Source organism: Halictus rubicundus, chromosome 6, assembly GCF_050948215.1.
Source record: "Halictus rubicundus isolate RS-2024b chromosome 6, iyHalRubi1_principal, whole genome shotgun sequence".
Classification (NCBI taxonomy): domain Eukaryota; kingdom Metazoa; phylum Arthropoda; class Insecta; order Hymenoptera; family Halictidae; genus Halictus; species Halictus rubicundus.
This window is the reverse complement of record NC_135154.1, coordinates 5,692,705-5,715,657: the sequence shown is the minus strand read 5'-3', so window position 1 is coordinate 5,715,657 and position 22,953 is coordinate 5,692,705. Positions and strand designations below refer to the sequence as shown.

The 22,953-nt window shown below is 45.2% G+C and overlaps 1 protein-coding gene and 1 long non-coding RNA gene across 10 annotated transcripts in view; one reads left to right on the top strand and one right to left on the bottom strand.

Moving 5' to 3' along the window:
- Scalloped (TEA domain transcription factor 1 homolog scalloped) overlaps window positions 1-22,953 on the bottom strand; it is a 118,291-nt gene that overhangs the window by 74,939 nt on the left and 20,399 nt on the right. For 2 of the 8 annotated variants that reach the window (XM_076789544.1, XM_076789545.1), the window contains exon 2: window positions 428-508. The exons of 2 other annotated variants lie outside the window; for them this stretch is intronic. In XM_076789544.1, coding sequence (XP_076645659.1) covers window positions 428-464 — 37 coding nt within the window. In that variant the 5' untranslated portion in view covers window positions 465-508. Of the gene's footprint in view, window positions 1-427; window positions 509-21,751; window positions 22,202-22,953 lie in introns of those variants that run through there. 4 more of the 8 variants (XM_076789543.1, XM_076789542.1, XM_076789551.1 and 1 more) reach the window with 4 other exon arrangements.
- On the top strand, window positions 9,775-17,678 carry LOC143354896 (uncharacterized). Of its 2 annotated transcripts, none has more exons than XR_013082405.1 (4): window positions 9,775-10,044; window positions 10,768-10,882; window positions 15,285-15,393; window positions 17,477-17,678. It is a non-coding gene; the product is annotated as an uncharacterized LOC143354896 (long non-coding RNA). The 2 variants fall into 2 exon arrangements; XR_013082406.1 differs by having other exon boundaries at window positions 15,267-15,393.

The window sequence follows — 22,953 nt, the reverse complement described above, 5'->3', positions numbered from 1 at the left end:
CTACGTGCGATATCAGAGAAAATATTTATAATACCGCAAAAAAGAAATCGAAATTATTAGAACAACTTATCGCGAGAACGCGATCTGAAACAAGGACCGCGCAACGAACAATCGTAAAACATATTTACTGGGTAATAGAGTGTGGCGTACTATAGATATGTAGATTCGTTTCACCCTTTGGCAAATTAGCGGTCTACTATCGATCGCCGGTGTTGGGCTCGAACAAACGAAAAATCAAAGAAATTCTAGCGAAATTTCCTAAGTTGAAGGAAAAGAAATAGATTCTTACGAGTAGTCGTGATTGGTCGCGAACCGTTGAAACAATAGAAATGAATAGGGAAAGAGGAACAGAAACGGAAACGGAAAAAGACAGAAAAATAGAGAATAGAAATAGAAGAAAAAAATAAAAAAGAAATGGCTACGATACCGATGCTATTCTGAGTACTGAGTTCCCAGTCTTTCATGAGGATTTCTCGGGCAGGTCAGGATGACGGCGACGTGGGCACACCTATAATGCAGACAGTGAGATCACACATGTAGAAAACCATGAACCTTTCGATAAAAATAATCATTGGGTCGTGAGTGAATTTATTTCGAATAGGGCACATACTATGCGCGCACTCAATGTTACCATATACCTATTATCTACATATACATACTGTATATTTCGAGGGCCGAATCGCACAACGACACGCTCGCGTTCTTTCCAATTTTCAAATCAGCACTCTCTGAGACGACCAGCAAATGTACGACAGATACATTTTCAGAATGTATCCGTACGTTTAAAAACTCTACGATTTCGAGAGGAACATAACTTGACGGGGGTACGCAGTTTCTTTTGTAAGCGAACACGATACACGACGAATACTATAGTAGATTCGGGGGTGAAATTTCTTGTTCGCGACAGGTCATGTTCAGGTCGATATCTATCGCGCTTGCACCTGGTAAGGTTATACAAACGCGCAGTCGGTGCGGCGCACAGTGGGCAATTTGGACAAAATCGGATTCAAAATCAAAGAACTTTCGATAGGAATGAGGTAGAGCGATGAAATTTTTTTTAAATGAAAGCTGAACCTTTGTAAAATATGGGAAAAATAGAGAGATTATTACCATCCAATCATTTCAACGAAAAAATGACTTCATTAGTTTTTCGTCACAAAAATCTATTTTTTGCAAAATCCTGAGGTCGTAGACAAATTTTGAGACCAGATTTGAAATCAGCGTGAAAAAATCTATGGGAAATGATGTATAGCATGTTAAAAAAAAATTTCTTCCGCGCGTGTTATTGGGAAAACCACAATTTTCTTGAAATTGTGCAAGTTTAACGAATTTTCTCAAGGTTAAAAAGCGTTCGTACCATAATCTCCCTATTTTTCCCATATTCTACAAAGTTCTAGCTTTCATTTAAAAAAAATTTCATCGCTCTACCTCATTCCTATCGAAAGTTCCTTGATTTTGAATCCGGTTTTGTCCAAATTGCACACTGTGCGGCGCGGCGCGGAGTACCGACCAGTCGCATCATATCGCGTCGTGTCGCGAATCTCGTTTTTAAAAGACAAACGTGGGCAAATTGCAAATTGCAAATTGCAGATTGCAGATTGCAGATTGCTGGCGGTACGGCTCGGTGAAACTGCGCTGTGCGGGCGTCGACGGTAGCAGCGGCTATACAATGCAACAAGAACGTGCACGAGGCCGAGTTTTTCTTGCGTTAGGTGGAAAGGACCGGACATCCTGACTTTCACACGACCACGCAGCGAAATCACCGGCACATAATCGACGAGCCGGTGAATCGCGGTTACGCTCGCGAGCATCTTCGGAAAGCGTGGAGGCGAGCATTCGCGAGCAAACAAGTTGTAGGTATATTACGAGCGCAACGAGCACCGTTTTCGATATGCGAGCTGTTGCGAGTCGTTACGCAACCAACCGAACGGCTAGAATCGTCGAATCGGCTCCACGAACACCATCGTGAGCGATTCGAACGAACCAGGTATTTTCGTCGACTCCTTCGCGAACGGGATACGTTGCAACAAGGTCCGCGACAAAAATCGATCGAATTTTCCTCGAATCACTCGAAACCTAAAAACAATTTAACCGTGTACGGAAACTTTCGCAGTGTCAACGTGTCATACGCTATAGCAGCCCATTCATTTCGTAACAAGAAATCAAAATAATCGTTCGAACTGTATCGTTTCGGAGCTTTCGCAAAATGCTCGTTCACGGTTTGCGTACTATTTTTTAAGTATTTTCGTTCGAATGCGTTTAAACGTCGATGCGAGAAATGCTTTTTCATCGAGTTTGAGAAAATTCTGGGAATAAAATTCCACGCGCAATTCGTACGCGGTACGCAAAATCGTCGAAATTTTCATTATTTTTCGTCGGAAAACATCGGTCGTGGCTGGTTCGTTCATTTGTAATTTTCAAAACTATTTTCCGCCATCGCACCGTTACGTTTGCGGCTATCGACACAGCGCGTCACCTATAGCGATAACTGTAGCAGCAGCCTAATAGCAGCCTAATTGCAGTCTAATTGCAGCCTAATAGCAGCTACCAAAACCTTAACGAGCCCTGTTGACTTGACTTGGACAAAAATAAGATTTACTCGCATAACCGAAAAGCTACACGCATACATACACAGGTAGATGCTATTTATTTACTCGTCTATTTTGCCCGCGGCTACGACCACGTATCCTTTTGTCTCGTCCCTTTCCCGTTAAAAAATCTACGACAGCTACGACAAGGCAGGCTTCCGGATATAAAGTATAAAGTATAAAGTATAAAGTTGAGTATCCAGGAAAGAATGCGAAGTCTCGAGAAACGCTCTTCTCTGCGCCGAAAGGAATTTCGAGGGTGAACCCTGCCTTAGGCATCATCGAGACATCGAGAACGATGCTCCGAGCCGTTAGGAAGAGGCTACGCGTACAGCCACCATACGTACAATGTACACCTATACGTACACGTACACGTACGGGTAGACGCGCACGTATACGCACTACCGCGCGTCGACGCGTCAACGCTTCGATGCGTATGCCTGCGTGAACATTGCAACGGGTTTGCAAACTGAAAATTACGATTCGTTATCCTCGTTTCGGTGTCGCTTCCCGAGACGTTCTTTATTCGATTCCTTCCAACTATTATACAACATTATAGGTACATACATACCTACGCTACGTTCGTCTACTATTATAACCATTAAAACCAGTATAACCATTGTAATCGTTGCAATCATTGTAACCATTCCAATCGTTGTAACCGTTGATAGAACGGCGGGAGACCTTTTGTTCCATCTTTCTTCGACTATAATTCGTCGAGACGCTAAAAGAAAAGATAATTCGAAAAGACATCGATCGAAATTACAACTTGTACAATAGTATGTACATACACAGCTCTGTGCCGCCAAAGTTCGAAGGAGGTATAGCCGGACACGCGCGAAATAACTTGGAGGTGGATACGCATGTATTTCCATAGTTCCGAATTCGTGTTCCCGTTTGAGAAGGTTTCGCGATAAATTATATCAGCAATAACAAGTTCTAAGGAGTATATCGCCGGTCTTGCCAAGTATATCAAGGATACAAATTTGTATAATATATTGTAAGAAAATGTACCGTGTTGCTAATGACCTTTGATGTTGAAGCAACATTAAACAATTAAATTATATACAGAGGGTGATCCACGCAATTGTTTTAAGTCATAACTCCGTTATTATTGCATTTACGAAAAAATGATAAAGGAGAAAGATAAATGGTTCGAAGAGCACTGCATCTGTAGGCCTTTACATTTTTTTTAGATGCAGCAGTGCATGTGCAATTAACAATTGCATCATTTCTTTAAATAGAAATGCATATTTTTTTTGCACATATCGATTCTTCCGTTCATTCTACGTAAAAAATGATTAGGAAAAAAAAATGATTAGGTCTTTGTTAAAGGAGATACTCAAACACTTCATGACTATGTTGTAAACGTAAACGCCCTTTCGACATTGTTATCATAACAGACACCGATTTGCACGAGTAAGCATTTCATCATTCAGTAGCAATTCACGTATCGTAACTCGAGTACGAAAACTAAGATTTTGAAAAAGTGTAGCTGTATTTCACTAAATACAAGAAAATGTATTTTACTAACACGTAAAACGTGTCGTAACGTTTCTTACGGTATCAGAAATGTTTGGAATGTAATGGAGAAGCGTTTGAGCATCTTCTTCAATAAAGACATTTTTAGAAAATATCTCGAGATCTAATAATTTTTTTGCCATGGTAACCTAATGATTTTTTACGCAGAATGAACGGAAGAATCGATCTGTGCAAAAAAATATGCATTTCTATTTAAAGAAATGATGCAATTGTTAATCGCACATGCACTGCTGCATCTAAAAAAATTTAAAGGCCTACAGATGTAGTGCTCTTCGAACCATTTATCTTTCTCCTTTATCATTTTTTCGTTAATGCAATAATAACGGAGTTATGACTTAAAACAATTGCGTGGATCACCCTGTATATATAAAATATCCGATAGCGACTAATTTGCGAAGCACCTCGCAGATACGCGTTGTTTTTCTCGATCCGCATAACCGTGCACTCGATGATTCGACTCTGCTCGATCGGTCGCGTATGTATTTCATTTTATCCTTCGAACTGTCGAAGACTCGAGCGTGATCGTTGGGTCGTAACGCTATAAATGTTACATTCGCCTAATTGTAACAAAAAAAAAAAAAAAAAAAAAAAATCGCTTCGGTGGTATCGGCGCCGAACCGTATCGTATAGGTACGCGAGACGCGAACACTCGTTGCGACTCGCACGATGCAATTCAAACGTCTCTCGATGCGCTACCGGCGTACAAGTCGAGACGCGTTCCGCGACTTGAAAACACGACACCCATCAGCCTCCCTGATAAGCGTGCTAATTGGTTGACTTCGCTCGACGAGCAATACGCGGCGCAGCGGATTCTGTTCGCTCTGTTTTCTCTTCTCGTTTTTTTTTTTCTTTTTTCGTTCTTTCTTCCTTCCTTCCCTCCTTTCTTTCTTTCTTTCTTTCTTCCCTTCTCTCTCCGTGAACGCGACGCGACAACCCTGATCGGAGACCAGGACCAGGGACCTGAGATAGGGTATCGCGAACCACGGACTTTGCGAGAACATCGGAAAATATTCAAACTCTGTGTCCTAGACATCTGTTTCTGTACACGCAATTTCGATGGACACATCGGTGCAGTTTCGATAGGCAACGTACATAGTCGCCGCGCATGCTGCGAATGGTACGCATCAACGTACGCGCAGCCCACTCGTCGTTTGCTACAGTTTGGATAACACGGGAAGAGGACAGGGGGAGAATGGCAATGGATTGCCGGCACACAATTAACACGACTGAGGTATCCGTTTGATTTTACACAATCCACCCCACAGGTAACCACCCCGGTTCGCCTCTTCATCACGATAATCCACCACCTCCTACGCCTCCTAGCCGGCGTGGCCTGGCGTGGCGTGGCGTGGCGTGGCGTGGCGTGGCGTGGCGCGGCGCAAATGGAAACCACCGGGCGCATTTAATTTGCAAATGCAGATTGCTTTTCATTTTAATAGAAATTGTTCGAAACAAAGGCAGTAATTATGGCGTGCTTTTGTCACTTTGAAAATACTGGTGTTCGTTATCCTCGACTCCGCGACTGCCGCGAGATCGTTCTCCGTCCATTGCGCTTTTACTCCCTACTTGTTTCCCACCCTTCCGCTCGTACTTTAACGCGCCAATTATCAAAACGGAGATGGAAATTTCGTTACAGCTTGGAAACAACCAGGAAATAAAAGAAATTTCGTTTTCGTTTCTCTGTATATATAGTTATGTATACGAGGGTGGTCTGAAAAGTTTCCGACCTCACCATGAAGATGGCAGTATTCGTCGACAAAAGTACTGGAACGTGTTTGTGCATGCTTTGACAGGTGCTCGCCAAAATTTCAGCCATTTCGGACGCTCAGTTATTGTTTAACAGTCGTTCGAGTAAGTTGCTGTGAGTGTTTTTGTGAAAATGGAAAAACTCGAGTATCGAGCTGTGATTAAATATTTATTTCTGAAAAGCAATACGCCTACGCAAATCGAAGAAGAGTTAGACGCTGTATACGGGAACTCTGCACCATCATTTACCACCGTGAAATTTTGGAGGTTTTTCTGAATTTAAACGTGGCCGTACCAGCTTGGGTGACGATGAACGTTCGGGACGCCCAAAAACTGCAACCAGTGACGATAACATCGCTAAAATTCACCAAACGGTGCTGGACAACCGTCGAATTAAAGTTAGAGAGATAGAAGAGGCCATGAATATATCCAAAGAACGTGTTTGTCACATATTGAATGAAGATTTAGGCATGAGAAAGCTGTCTGCGCGTTGGGTGCCGCGTTTGCTCGCGTTGGATCAGAAACGTGTTCGAATGAACATTTCGATCGCTCTTTTGGCGCAATTTAGGAGCAATTAATCAGAGTTTTGGCGCCGGCTAATTACCGTTGATGAAACTTGGATACACCATTACACTCCCGAATCAAAAATACAGTCAAAACAGTGGACTGCGTCTGGGGAATCGGCGCCAAAAAAGGCAAAGGCTGTTCCTTCGGCTGGGAAAGTGATGGCGACTGTTTTCTGGGACAGTCGTGGAGTTATCTTTATTGATTATCTTCTAAAAGGGGAAAACCATTACAGGAGCATACTACGCATCATTACTTGACAGGCTGAAGGCAGAAATTGCGGAAAAACGGCCACATTTGCAGAAAAAAAATCTTGTTCCACCAAGACAGTGCGCCGTCTCACACCTCAACGATTGCCATGGCAAAAATCCACGAATTACGGTTTGAACTGCTTGATCACCCACCTTACTCACCAGATCTAGTTCCAAACGACTTCTTTTTGTTCCCCAAGTTAAAAGTTGCACTCGGAGGACAGAGATTTTCATCAAATGAGGAAGCCATCACCTTTGTAAATAGCTATTTTGCAGAGAAAGACGGCAAGTACTATTTGGACGGGCTGGAGAGATGGAAGCATCGCTTGGAGAAGTGTACAGACTTACAAGGAGACTATGTAGAGAAATAAAAATAATTTTGAGGAAAAAATGCCTTATATCTTTGTTAGGTCGGAAACTTTTCAGACCACCCTCGTATACTTACTCCGGGTAGAATCGAAAGCTCCGTTTTCGACTTTCGTTCGAGCAATTTCCACTCGTCCAGATCGTTCGCATCGTTCGTTGCTCGTACCGATGAAACAACTTAGTCATTTATGATGGCGCTAAGCTCCGCCTCTTACCCGATTATTTATTTACCTTGTCGGCGAGCTGCGACAAAGATCGATTACGAGAATACGATAGAGGGACACGAGAGTGGTGTCCAGAACGTGTCTCGTGATCTCGTGATCTCGTATCGTATTCGATAGCTCGACAGCTCGCGGGCAATTCTTCGCTGTAAAATCTAAATCTAGCACTACTCGATGCAACGAAAATCCCAGCAAAGAAATGGAATCACGCGAAATTATGTTAATTAGCTGTGGTATGCCTCGCATCCGATATTCCAGTATCGCGAGGCTCGTTACGATAGCCACCGAGTTAGAGGAGAGGCCGATCCAGGAAGATCCTAGGAGCGCTAGCAGCTACGAATAATTCGTGATCCATTCGAGGGTGCATAACAGCGGCGAGTGAATTTGCCCGTTTGCCGCAACAACGGAGATGCTCGGCTTGTAAACGATGCATGACAACGTTCGATTGCGCCGACAGTCAAGAATAATCCCTCCCTTCCTCTTCACTGTTCTGCTCCTACTCGCCCCTTCCCAGCCCACCCCTCTTCGTCCCGGGAATATCTTCCTATTCAATCGCACGTATACATATGTACATCGATGGATAGAACGAAGCGAGGTTGTCGGAGACAGAGAGAGAGAGAGAGAGAGAACGCGCACGGGGTGAGGAGAAGAGAGGAGGAGAGCGTGGAAGGACAGGGAGGAGAGCAGCAGCCGAATTCCTAGCATACCGCGGGGCCAACTGGTTAGCAAGCGATTTACGATATTGTAAACCGATGCGACGGCGGCAGGCGTGCCCACCGCCGAACCTCAATCTAATAGTGGCGACTTCGACCTCCAATGCCAAAGGCACGTCGTCCGACGGTAACATTGTTCGGGCCGCTTTTACTTCCGCCTGCTCGATGCCCGCTCGACGACCGCTCGACGACCGCTCGACGACCGCTCGACGCCCGTTGCTTCTTGCTATCTCAATGTCCGCTAGATCCTCAGCCTAACGAGGCTGTCATTCTCATGGTGATCGTGAACGTCCAAACAATTTACCCGAGCACAAAGTCAAGGGTTAGTTCGATCGCGACGAAATTAAATTGACTGGCCAATCGAGTTTTCGAATTTGTAGAACACGTTGCCGAATAAAGTTGAACGCAACGTTGCTTGGAAGCGGCAAAGTGCGAGTCGACGTGAAAAATGCGGAATGTGGAACGCGGACTGCGGAATGCGGCGAGAGAGAGAGAGAGAGAGAGAGAGAGAAAGAGAGAGAGAGATTGAGTCTATCAATGAAGGAAGAGAAACGGAACAATGGTTGCGGAAACAAAACGGTAACGAAGAAAAGAGGGAAACGGCAGAGGACTGTGAACAGGCAAGAGGAGGAACAGAGACGCGTTACAAACGGTAATCTAGTAGCAAACACAGTTCGGGGTTGGAGCTCGAGCAACCATGCGGAATAATGATACGTAATCGGGAAACCCGTGCACTCGCGCGCCAGCGCCCAGAGCCCAGAGCCCAGAGCCCAGCGCCCAGCTGGCAGAATGAACGCGAACGCGAACGCGTGTCGCGAGTCGTAAACCGGCATCGCAGCCGCGTCGCGTCGCGTCGCGTCGCGCTGGCCACGTGTTGGTGTCGGTACGCGTGTGTTCCAGGCATACGCTATCCAGAAGTTGTAGAACGAGCGAAACGTGGCCATGCCATTTACCGGTTGCGCGCGCTCTCCTTCCGTCTCTCTCGTGCGCGCGATCGACGCGATACAAGCGCAACCTTATATGCCGAACAACCCCCAACTTTCCCGTTGCATGTAGTTTCAACGATAGCCACCCCTGTTCCGAGCGTACTCGGATACTACCGCTAATTAGAGTTGAACCATCATCCGACTGCTCGCGAGCAGTCTACATTCGGGAATCAATAAAAACAAACCATGCACAAGGGATCGTACAAGAGAACGTGCAAGAAAGCGTCGTGTTTGTTTCACGCGTCTTTTAAACTGTCTCGCGTCGCGCGGATTATAACCTACTCGTCTAAGAATTTGTGGCGAAACCATTTTGGAAACGCGATTCACGCGCGATGTCGCCCTATGAATAATTCATTGGGATCGTGGGTGAACACGATATTTGGCAATAATCTCCTGCGAGTCGTTCCACATTGCATCCCACGCGAGAAAAGCGAGCGTATCGTTCGAGGAAATCTCTATCGTGCAAACAATAACGGCCACGCGTGAAACAAACGCGCGCAAAATACTGAAAAGAATATGACGCGAGCAATTAGCGCGGAGGTAAACGCAACACCGCGTACAGTAGGCTACCGTAAAATTCCATTCGACGATCTCGTTCCAACCCAAAAACGTACTTCCGTCGAAATAATTGTTAACGTTGCGAATTGCATCCCTGGCATGCACGTAGCGCGCGAGGATTGGAAAATTTCAGCTGCAAAGCTACCCGTCCCGTATTCCCTCTCGCTCCAAATGCCTGATTCGCCCCTTCCTCTTCCTCTCCCACTCCTTCCCTGTTGCGTTCGCAAGCGCGTCTCGTTTCATACGTATGTCTGCCTCTGTCCCGCTATTTGTATGTGCGAACACGTCAGAACCGTTGGGACCGTTTCCCAGTTTCATCCTCCCATTCCTCTCTCTCCCTCTCTCTCTTTCTCTCTCGTTCTCTATCCATCTATCTATCTCTCTCTGCTGGTTCTCCCCGAGGCTGCCACTGTTGCACACTCGACAGTCGAGTGCATACACCTGCAGTTCGCGTACAGTTACATTTTTGCGGTTGACGCAACCATTCTGTTCATCGTCCGCGTAAATATGTGCGTGATTACTTTTAATTCCCTCTATTTGTCGTACTCGTCCACCACCGGTACTGTCCGTCTCTGCCCATTTTTCTCTTTATCCCACTCTGTGGTGCGTTGCTACGTTCGCTCTATCCTTTTTCGCACGCGAAAAGTCTTTTCGACTCTAAACGTGTGTCCTAGCACCGGTTAACCGCGCAACCTGTCGCTGCCGCTACCGTTGCTACCGTTGCTACCGTTGCTACTTCTGCTACTCCTGCTCCTACTCCTGCTACTGCTGATATCGCTGTCGCTGTCACGCGAATCTCAGCGTTCATTATTCGCTAACCGTTTCAATCGATTCGCCAGAAATGATCGGAGCTGTTTGTCGCGAATTGGAATCAACGGCGGGCTCGATTTTTTTCAAAATGATCAGTCTTTCGATCGCCAAGAGGAAAAGATTCGCGAGCAACGGATTATCACTCTATTCGTTTAAAGGGGGAAACCGCCGCTCGATCTCAACATCGAAAAGACTCGTTTATTCTAAACGTTAACACTCGCCAAGGTCCGCGCAAGAGATAAACGCGAAGAGTTCAAAGAATCAGGATGAAAGCTGCTCTAACATTAGGACAGCATTCTAGATCAAAGGGAGCTTCGTGATTCTTTAGACGCTACTCGCACGCGAGAGCTACTTGTGCCCGCGTTTAAGCTCCCGCACGCTTCCGAAGCTTTCCCTTTTTCATTCGTTTCCATCCCTTTTAGAGGTGCTTTTGCGGAAAGGAAATCCAAGGTGTCGTGGTTTATCTTATCCACGGTAAAATTTCAATCCAACCGAAGATGCACGTCTCTGTGCGCGTATATATGTAGAGGAGAGATGGTAACTATATTTTCCTCTTTTCCGAAAGGTGGAGCGAGCGAGCGCGCGCGAGAGAGAGAGAGAGAGAGAGAGAGAGAGAGAGAGAGAGAGAGAGCTGTCCTTGCGTGGGAGGTCCGCAAGGTGAGCAGATTGTCGGTTGGCTATCGGAAATATTTTCCAGCTCCGAGAATTTATCGGGCGTCTGCCAGGAAATATTTGAAAATTCCTTCGACGCTGAAGCGAAGCGGCGCGCGGCGCGGCGAGCGTACAAGAGGCAGCAACCGAGGCTCTTTCGATCTGCGATATTCTTCACACCTTAATTAATATCGTGATGGACGAGATTTTTACCGTTCTCGCGACCGTCGTGTCGGATGAGCTTTTAGATCGACAGCGTCGCGAATCTTCACCGACGAACATACGGTCTTCTAGAATTTCTCCCGATCTCCGAGTCTCCCAATTCTGTTCTCTAGTTCGAATCTGTGATTCCGATGACAACATACCGCGCACCTACCATGTACATTGAGTATTGTATACCGTATTATACCATATACGTACACAATTGGTCGAAAACAAAAATGGTGGCGCGAACGACGCGACGACTCGATGAACACGAAGATGACGGAAAAACGAGAGAGGAAATCGATTTCGATTTCGATAGCCGTGCAACGATAGCAAGGCATGGCATACCACCGGCGCGACGTGGCTCGGCGTAGCGCATAGGCAATATAAGGTGGCGGAATAGATTACGAACCATCCACCCTCGATAGTACCTACCTAGTTCTCTTCCGTTAGGGAGGATTGGTGCCCTTATTGCAAAGACCACGAGTTTATTGCAAACGACCGTGTGCCTCGTTCAGTATCCGCCGATTTATAGGGATGGGGTTGGGAACATATAAGCGCATACCGCGCACAAATTTCCCCATTACCGTCCCAACCTACACATACATATTTATTTGCGTTTCGTCGCTTTCTCGTTTTTCCCACTGGTTAGTGTTTGCTAAATCGTTTCCAGAATCCTTATGAATTATTTGCCACGGTTTCCAGCTGGAAATCTTCTCTTACGAATACCAAGGAAATTTACCGGTGTCAACGTTATTGAATAACCTGGAAATATATACAGGGTGTCCCGTAACTGGTGGTACAACCGAGCAGGGGGTGATTCTACACGAAAAACTGAGTCGAAAATATAGAATAAAATTTGTTGATAGAAGGCTTTGTTTTCGAGAAAAATGAGTTTGAAAATTTGTCTAGGGCGCCTGCACTCGGCTTACTTGCGGCTCAACGGACTTTCTTCTGAGTGACCTCAACCTTTTTTCGCAAAGATTTTCGAGGTTTGTATGCATCGAATGAATCGAAGGTCGAGGTTACAATGTTAGAATTACCTTTGAGGAATTCGTTTAATTCATAAATTGCTGGAAGTGCTGTCCACGTTGTTGTAGACATAATTGTGCTCTTCGTATTAAACTCCTTCGAACCTCTTGTAATGTGCAATTATTATGTTGCTTTAAGTGTTCAGACGCTATCACAATTTTTTGTTGTAATTGTTCGATGCTCGTTATGTCATCACGATACACAATCGATTTCACCTGACCCCGCAAATAAAAATCTAACGGTGACAAATCCGGAGATCGTGGCGACCAAGGTACTCTGCCACCGCGACCGATCCAGCACTGACAATTTTCACTTAAAAAACATCTTACTTCGCAACTGTAGTGCGGTGGTGCTCCATCCTGTTGAAAAATTAGCGTTCTTCGAATCCCGTTGAGCTGCAGGCGCACTAGACAAATTTTCAAACTCATTTTTCTCGAAAACAAAGCCTTGTATCAAACAATTTTATTCTATATTTTCGACTCAGTTTTTCATGTAGAATCACGTCCTGCTCGGTTGTACCACCAGTTACGGGACACCCTGTATATACAGGGTGGCCCACGTAACCCTTAACAGCTCAATATCTCGAAAACTATGCCATCGATTTTAAAGTTCTTGATCTTAAATTGCTGTTTAATTTACTATTACTATAACGCTATTTCCGAGCGCTTCAAGTAAGTACCTACAACTCGAAACTTCAAACTGTTGTATCTCATCATGGAAGTATCTGACAAAAAAATGTTTCAGGCAAAGTTTACTGGTTTGTTCCTGTAGAATCAAAATATGTAACGTTTTATAGGGTGTTCCATTTAAAATTATAAAGGTACCCCGGCCCCCTTTAAAGCGAAAGGGGGCGCCACTTCACGCTTATGTAATTAAAAAGGCCCTTCAGATCCATGCAATTTAAGATCAAGAACTTTGAAAACGATGGCATAGTTTTCGAGATATTGAGCTGTTAAGGGTTATGTGGGCCACCCTGTATATGTATATGTATAATATGTACGCATACACCTTTGCACGAATCATCGTGTTATCGTACATATAATATTACAATACGGTACGTGTACGATATCGTACGAACGCGCGGATATACGAATCCGAGAATCTTTCAATGAACATCCTGCGTTTTCCATTAGCCGGAGAGGTTAAAATAAACTTTGAAAATGATCGTAGCTCGAACAGAAACTTTGTTTCGTTAAAACTACTGCGATACAGACGCAGACGGTCGGAAGAGACGGCGCCAAGTTTGCTCGTGTGCGAGGAGAATCGAAAGAATCGCCTTTGTTTAAATACGAGTGCTATTTCAACCTGGCAAATCGATAAATCCGGAATAAACGGCGCTGTGTGACGACCCTGAGCAGACCCCTTCAGGATCGCACTTGTTGCTCGGCACCCTTGATCCGTCGAGTCACCCCTTAGGGCAGCCCTTTTTTCCACGGAACCAGAGCGGCTCGAGTATTAAAAGAATTTTTGATTTACGAAGCGATCTTCGTTGGCATTTGTTCGTGTTTGCGTTTGTGTTTGCAGGTGTCTCGATCAGGATTCCATTACAACTACGACTACGCCGCAACCGAAAATTTGGCATCTACGTTTCATTTCGTTCAACGACAATCGTTCATAATTAAACACGCGGTACGACTCGCGTAACGCGATAACGTAACATTATCCGGTCAATGTTGAAAAGATTTCTCGACGGCCATAGGTAGATCATAAACGAGCCTACCGTTGTCTCGTCCCTTCGACAGATAAGTGTTTCGTAAACGAATCGTTTGTGCGCTTCGTTGTAAATATCGTGCCTCTTTTGCTGAAAGGCATGTTTTAGAAAACAACCGTGTTAGGCTATTCCCATTCCCATTCCGATTCCCGTTCCCAGCCATTCGGTATCTTCGACTATTTCCGAATATTTTTGAGCAGGTGCCGCGATTCGATAAATGGCACCACCGAGTTTGACGAGATCCAAAAGAGATTCGTGTTTATACCGTTCGTACTGTTTACGCGTATCGAGGTGGCTCGAGTAGCGGGTATATTATGCCATCGATGGAGAACGAGGAGGGTCGGTCAGGCAAACGTTCCCGTTCATCGATTCATCTCCGAAACCCTTTTTCTTTCGCTCTCGACTTTGCCAGTGCTCTTCTCCTCGATTTCCATTATTGGCAAAGCAATAACTCGGTACGTCGGCCATAAATCAAACTGCCAGAGTGTTTCACCTAGCCTCGCCTACTGCAGAAACCTTCCTCCTTCCATTGGCAGCTCCTTCGTCCTCTGGCAAATGATCCGCGACGGTACCTTTTTTATTTACGATCAGCCGTATCGTGAAAAATAAATCCGCACCAGCATCATTTCGCATCCTTTTGTATCCTTTTGTATGGTTCACGATTGAATTATCAACGATCTACGTACACGTACTTCCGATGGAACCAGTGGAATTATTCGTACTAGGTTCGTCTGCTGCAACTGTTAACTGATCCGTGATCGCGATCAACTTTCCCCGCTGATCGTGACAAAAAGAAATGTTTTAAACAACAACAACAAAAGACTGATTACGAGCTCGGAGAATTTCAGCGGAGAATCGAAAGAATCGATGTTGCGAACGATCAGCCAGGTGAATGAGCACCGCTGAACACCATCTTGAGAGAAATAAAGAGACCGAACGAATAAACGCTAAACAAAGGACCGAATACCGTCGGTTGCAAGCATGGTAGTGGGGAGCGTTTAGGTTAAGATGCGCCAGGCCAGGAAATGCACTTGACGCAGCATCGTCGTTGTCGTCGTCGTCGTCGCCGCCGTTGTGGTTTGTAGCGCTCATTGGCAGTGGTGGTGGTAGCAACAGTGGTAGTGGTAGTGAAAGATGAGTCATCGGAGATACGGAAAACCGGTTCGCTACGGCTATAAGCCTTCCATCCTCTTCGCTCTTCGCCATTCTCCGCTGTCCGCTGCTTCTAATTTTCTCTCTCTCTCTCTCTCTCTCTCTCTCTCTTTGTCTGTCTGTCTGTCCGTCTCTCCCTGCCAACTTGTGTCGCTCTTTCAATTTTTCTAGACTCGTTTTCTTCGACAGTAGGCAATAGGGCGTTCGGGCAGTCAGCACTTTCCAGCCTCTGGCTTAACCTCGGACGACTACCTAACCACCTTATATTCTCGCATGTTCCAAGTTTCAACTTCCTCTGGTAAGATTAAAGATGTATGTATACACCGTGCACTATGTACATATACGTACGCGTGTGGATCGGACGCACGACGCACGACGGTTGTCCAAATGAAAAATTGATCGATTACGGAAATTCGATATTCCTTCGACTTTCTCTTAATCGATGATCTTTTAAAGAACGTTATCAATCGGATATTTCTCCGCGTTTTACTGGACAACCTATTACCATATAGCATACATACTCTACACGTACATATACATACGTACCTGGTATCGTTGGATACCGTCCATGTACAGTAGTAGTCTATGTATAATAGTAGAAATACACGCATACATACATAAATATGATAAAGCAAAGGCAGTGGGGTGCGATCGGAGAAACTACCGAACCGTGTACTATCGGTCTCATCATCCATTTTATCGTCCACCGGGTAAAAGATTGAACGGCATCCTCGAACGCGAATTCCTTTAAGGAAAATTATACATAGAATCGGTCACGGATCCGTAGAATGCGCATTGCGCCCGATTGTAAAAACTTTGTATATGTATACGTAATGTCGTGTGCAACGTTCCGAAATGTACTGACCTTCTATTGTTTGTCGACAAATCGGCGCACGCCGCACGTCGCACGTCGCACGACGCGCACCTCGCGCCGTTTGCCGTTTGCCGTTCACCGTTCTCCATGGTTTCACTTCTTGCTACCTTTTGCACCGGTTTACCGATCCGAGGATGCAGGATAGAGAAAATGGAAAGAGAGAAAGAGAGAGAGAGAGAATTCGCGTTCATCCCGTGGAGTCGGCACGAATCTCGCCAGAGCTTGGCTGCATCGATGCATCTTGACCTTTTTCTTGGCCCCTTGAAATGTCATTAAACCAGAGGCCGGCACGATCTCGTTAGAAAAGGCCTTGAGAGGAAACTTGGTTGCTTCATCGACCGGTCTTCTCGCTAGTGGATATATTAAAAACTGTAGAACCGACGATTGCTCGTTAAACGATATTGTACGATTCAAACGAACACTCGGGACGTTCTAATCAACGATCGACGAAAAGACTAACGTAGAGATCGTTAACGGTGGATCCATGGAACCTTAAAACCGTGTGTTGGAGTGTACACCGAAATGCACGAAACATGCGGAGAGGGAGGTGTTTTTTGACCTGCGGTTTATTGCACTTCGAACGCCGCCTTTTTCCATATTAAAGGGCCTAAGGAGGAAGAAGGCAACAGTCAGTCTAAGCCAGTCTACCGAGCCAGTAACAGCTCCCACATTTCTATTCCAACTACCGATAGTCACACTTCCAGTGTATCAGTCAAATACAGAATTGTGTTGTATGCGAACAATATTAACCAAGCTGATGAACGTTTATTCCGTTGCGGAGTTTAAATAAACACTTAAAATATAAAGTTGCATTTAATCTCCTAACCTGGTCATCCCAACACCGTGAGACACAAATATAGCGATCGTTTAACGCGAAAATGAATATGTAAGTCGACACAACGACGATCGACGATCGACGGGTGACGCGTCGAAGGAAAGAGCAACGCTCGCTCACGAGCTGAACATTTCGAAACGGAAACAGCTCGCGCAATCAGATAGTCAAAAATGATACAAATACGAAGGGGTGGCGTCACAAACTGTCCATTGTTTCACGCGAACGGTCGCATCGGCTCGCAGACCGATAAATTAGATTCCGAAATGGGTAGTAAAACGAAGCTGTGGTTTACGAGGTTCGACGAAGCGGGACGCGGCGCGGCGGTACACTTTGGTGCAGGTTTACAAATACGCGGATCAATTCCATGTTTATCGTTCGACAGCGGCGATTGGTCGATTCCCGTCGTTGCATCCATAACGTGAAATATAGTTTGAATACGAGAACGGACGTGCATGCACTCTACACGTTTCACGCCACACGGCACGCGCGTATTCCGCGTAGAAATACTACATATTTGTAGTACATGATAATGTAACATGGATTCTATACTGCCAGTCTTGGTGTATATCGCCATAATAATTCAGTTTCTAGCGTACCTCCCTTTCCCTCCCCCTCTCTCTCTCTCTCTCTCTCTCTCTCTTCGTTCCTCTCTATCTCTTCGTTTCTCTCTAGTGTGACCGCAACCTGCAGCGCCGACAAAATACGAGCACATCGACTACCCGGGGCCATTTTCTGCCCAGTTACGTAAATTAATGCCAGAAACGATACTCAATTTATCGTTTAATCGATCACGGAAGCGAGCTACGAATGACTCGATGTCCATGGAATCGCTCGTTGGCGAACGATTGGTAATCGCGACAATAACGTTCGACACATGTACGTCTTCGATGTGGATTCGCGAATGCGCTGAACGTACACATGTGTACAGAGTTTCCATGTACTTCGAAGGAAAAGTATAAAATAGAGTAGAAGCTAACGATTTCAAGTCCGGATGTTATGGTGTCTGAACGTTGAACAACCGAGCGAAGAGATGAACGCCTAGATTTCTAGTATCTATAGGAATATGTACTTAGCAAGGCAACGACTTTCCGAATCGTACCTTGGAAAAATTCTAGCAGTGTAGAGGAGGAACTACTTTATTTATATACGACGTTCGAGCAGTAATTGCAATCAGAGATCGCAGATTACGAATTCGCTGGTAAGAGAATTTCGAGCTGGTAGCAATGGGGCGTTACACGGTTACACGTGTACGAAACGACGTTGTGCAAGTATGCGTGCCACATGGTACGATGGAAAACGAGGATCGCCGGCAACAGCGGCACGCAAAGCGAGCCGACAAAGGCATCTTATCGTCGCTAATTTATATTTCAAAAGGTTACCGGTATCGTCGAAGGACTGTAGAAATTGCAAATGCTATTCGCGAGTAAATTTGCCGGCTGTCGGTGTTGGCATCGGCATAGGCATCGGCATCAGAGTCGTCGCGGCGACCGATTTATCCGTCTCTCGCGTTCGAGCGCGATTTTCGAGCGCGAAACCGGAGCGACAATTGCCTACAATTGTGTCGATACCGTAGATAAGGAAACGAGTCGCGCAGAGAAAAAGCTCGTTGGACCAGGAGAAAATTCGAGGAGCCGTAAACGATCGTTGTGCATACGTAACCTGGAACTGCGTCTATCGAGCGTGCAACCGTATCTCTTCAAAGTATACGAGATCATCGGATAGGTCCGCTCAATACGAAACAACTTACCTGAAACAAAAAGCATTTCCAATCATTAGCTAATCATTGATACGAAGAACGAGGAACGAGGAACGAGGACGCGCGTACGCATAATAGATAATTTCGCAGATACATTTTCGCCACTTTATTCGAATTAGTTGGAATCGCGGAGACGCTGCTTGCTCCATATTATACAGGGTGTCCCGTAACTGGTGGTACAACCGAGCAGGAGGTGATTCTACATGAAAAACTGAGTCGAAAATATAGAATAAAATTGTTTTATACAAGGCTTTGTTTTCGAGAAAAATGAGTTTGAAAATTTGTCTAGTGCGCCTGCAGCTCAACGGGATTCGAAGAACGCTAATTTTTCAACAGGATGGAGCACCACCGCACTACAGTTGCGAAGTAAGACGTTTTTTAAGTGAAAATTATCAGTGCTGGATCGGTCGCGGTGGCAGAGTACCTTGGCCGCCACGATCTCCGGATTTGTCACCGTTAGATTTTTATTTGCGGGGTCAGGTGAAATCGATTGTGTATCGTGATGACGTAACGAGCATCGAACAATTACAACAAAAAATTGTGATAGCGCCTGAACACTCAAAGCAACATAATAATTGCACATTACAAGAGGTTCGAAGGAATTTAATACGAAGAGCACAATTATGTCTACAAGAACGTGGACAGCACTTCCAGCAATTTATGAATTAAACGAATTCCTCAAAGGTAATTCTAACATTGTAACCTCGACCTTCGATTTATTCGAAGTATACAAACCTCGAAAACCTTTGCGAAAAAAGGTTGAGGTAACTCAGAATAAAGTCCGTTGAGCCGCAAGTAAGCCGAGTGCACGCGTACTAGACAAATTTTCAAACTCATTTTTCTCGAAAACAAAGCCTTGTGTTAAAAAATTTTATTCTATATTTTCGACTCAGTTTTTCATGTAGAATTATCCCCTGCTCGGTTGTACCACCAGTTACGGGACACCCTGTATATAGATACATGGGTTTTTAACGGAGCCCGATCCAAAGTGTTTCAAACATCCGCTAAAACAGCCAAACGGAATCAGCTTGGTAATAATCTGCGCATCGATTAGCCCGGTCATGCACCGATCGGGTTTCGAGCAGCGCGACACGCGACACGCGACACGCGACACGCGATCTAATTGTTATGCTCGCAGATAGATGGAAAATTTCGCGGTTCTATTTAACCGTGCGAACCAAGTTTCAACGATACGTCTCGGAACACGTCTTCCAGGCTAACGGTTAAAACGGTTAACGGTTAGCGGTTAACGAAAGGGATAGTCTATTCGAAGGGTTCCAACGTACGCCTTTTCGTTTTTCCTTACAACCGGTCGCGCTTGGCCGCTCGCCAACGTAAAAGCCCAGGCTTTCCGAGATCCGAAACTCTGATCATTCTGGTTGCGAACGTGCCTACGTGCATACATAGATGCCTACTAAGAAATGCTTCTCGGCGAATAAATTCGACGCGAGGGCCAAAAATATTTCCAATAGAACCAATTGCCAAATCGATTCGATTCGATTCGAGGTAATATCGTTACACATATATTTATAATACTTCCCGCGTCAAAGTATGTGGCCGTAGCGGTACCGTACGACACGCATAACATCGAGAAGGAATAATTAAGCGAACAGCGAGCAGCGAGAAACGGGCGAGAGGTCAATTAGAAGTAAACCGATCGAGTAGCAAATTCTCCTATTAGTCGATAGTCGAAACTGTTTGGCACGTAATACGTTGTATACAGAACACGCGTACACGCGCACATGCGCGCATAGATGCACACACGTGCACGTACACAATGAATAATTTTGCAGCATATTGCGTAACGCGATCGAAACGCAAAAATACTCGCGTACTATATCGATCGATGTGTAACCGATGAATCTAATAATGGCCCTGATTATTCAAGATCGACGTCTACGCGGTACAGAGCCGCGAATCAACAGCCGGGCAAAAGATATTTTCACTGACGGTTGCAATGCAGAGGTAGGCGTTTGCGTGGGCCTCTGGCTCTCCTGCATCCTATATCCCGTATCCTATATCCTATATCCTATATCCTATATCCTATATCCTATATCCTATATCCTATATCCCATATTCTACATACACATATATCCTATATCCTACGGCCTATTCGCGATTTAAATATGTAAACTGTGCTTGAACGTCAACCGAGCCATGCTTCCATTATTCGCTCGAGTAATAATTCTCAGTCCGCGGTTAAACTTGCCTAGGAAAACCCGAACATCTTTCGAAAAATTGAATCCTCGGTGCTGCTCGCAGCTCGCAACGCTCAGAGAAAATCGTTGTCTCGTAATAAGGCGAATATCATTATTATTATTACTATTATTATTAATATTATTATTATGGCATTAATTTTGACAGTTAACCGCGTTGTCGGTCGAAAGAGTTCTGAAATGGTTCGAGGATCGACCGGAAACGAGACAAACAAAATTGCGCGCGAGCCAAACAGTCGAGTCAAGACGAAACAAGGTGAGACGAAGCTGCCGACTTTGCGTAGAGAGCAAAACGCACGCGTTCAGGGGCGATTCTATTCGATGGACACGAGCCATTTGCCAAAATTCTCACCATTGTGAAAACTTGGTTCATTCATGTTTCGCACGGAAACGTATGCGGGCACGCGTTTATTCGGCCACCTAATACTACGACGCCGACACCACTGGCAAAAATATCAACGGACCGTATGCGTCTCGAAAAAGCGAAATATACGTTTCAAGATTAGGATATCTCGTAGATAACATTGTACGTATAGGTGATGAAATCAATCTCTCTCCAATGTAAACTTTGCAACTTTTTTTTAATCAACACGGTCTCGATGGTAACAGGTACACTTGATGGTAAACTACATCGAAACGAGCAAAACGATTACAGAATTACGAAATGCAGAGGATTCGAGCATAATGCGAGCGCCATGTAACTGTTGGCAAAAGTGTAATCTCCAGAAAAGTGTTTGCTTTCTTATTCTTTTATTGTTTCCGCTACAAAAAGTCATAGAACGCGTCGCATCGAGGAGTACGAGTCGAAGAGAGTATGTGTAGGTATACATACATAGAGAAAGCATCGCGCTCGGACTCGGTCGCGGTCGCGAACGCGAACGCGGACGCGGACGCGGATGCGAACGGGGATGGGGACGGGGAGAGTGGAATAAAAAGGTTTATGGTTGTTTTGGGTGCTCTATCTTTAGGACTCACATATCATGCTACGCTCTCGCACTCTCGGTCTCTCGGTCTCTCGGTCTCTCGGTCCATCCGTTTCTCCGGCTCTTCGTCTCTCCGTTTCTCGCTCCCTCGGCTACCTCTTACTTTCTCGTCTCTTTCTTTCTTTTTTTCTTTTCTTCTTTTTTGGTTTTTCTCTTTTCCACTCGCCTCGCGCGACCCTTCTGGCTGAACCCTCGACTGAGTTATTTCACGGTTAAAATAGTCGAGTATTCCTCCCGACTGAGAAGTTGCTTGCTCGCTCGCTTGCTTGCCTGCCTGCCTGCCTGCCTGACTGCCTGCCTGATTGTCGTTCGTGCAGTTCCACACGAAGAAAATACTAGTCCTTCGAGTGCCTACCTACCACACCACTGACCGATACCTCCTGGTTATTAATGTAGTTGTTCGTGTTTTCTTCGATCGGATCATAGAATCGACAACACACATTGAACGAGTTACACTTGCGTGAAACTATCGTAACACCGCGAACAACATAGGCTACCGCGCGAATCGGAAAATTCAATTACAACTATTGCCACAGCCATTAGCGTGACTCTAACTATGACCGTTTTTATGACCAGGGACGTTAGGTTCGAGAATCGTACCAGAGATACGTTAACGCGCGCAAGGAATCGCAGAGTGCTTTTCTCGGTAGGACTGTCGTTAAGGAAACAAGACGATTAACCTTTTCGAGAGCGTGTCGTAGTCGAACGGGCGAAACGAAAAAGGAGGGAAATGGTACTTGTCTCGTTGACCTATAATTAAACCGCGCGTCGTTGTTGCGACCAAACGCTCCGTTTCACCGGTGTCGTTCGGCGAATAATCTCGTTAAGGGGACTCTGCTCCATTCCAATAGGAGAAATTTCGAGGAGCGAGGTGTCGCAGTGAACAACACGCGCGCCGCTCGAATAATTTGAATATTATAATAACTCGAAGCCCACCCGAAGCTGAAGCTTTATCTTGCTTCTCGCCCGCAGTTTACATTGCTCGCGTTATACGCGATTCTACCACATTAACCGGGACTAACTATAGTTGTAATATTATTCCATAATAATATACATCCTAAATTCTAGAAACTATGTATATCCTACAATCTACTTTGCTTTATATCCTACAATCTATATTCTACGATGTCTTTTACTGTATCTTATACGTATTCGATGTATATTCTATATTCTATGTCGCACGAGCAGACTCAC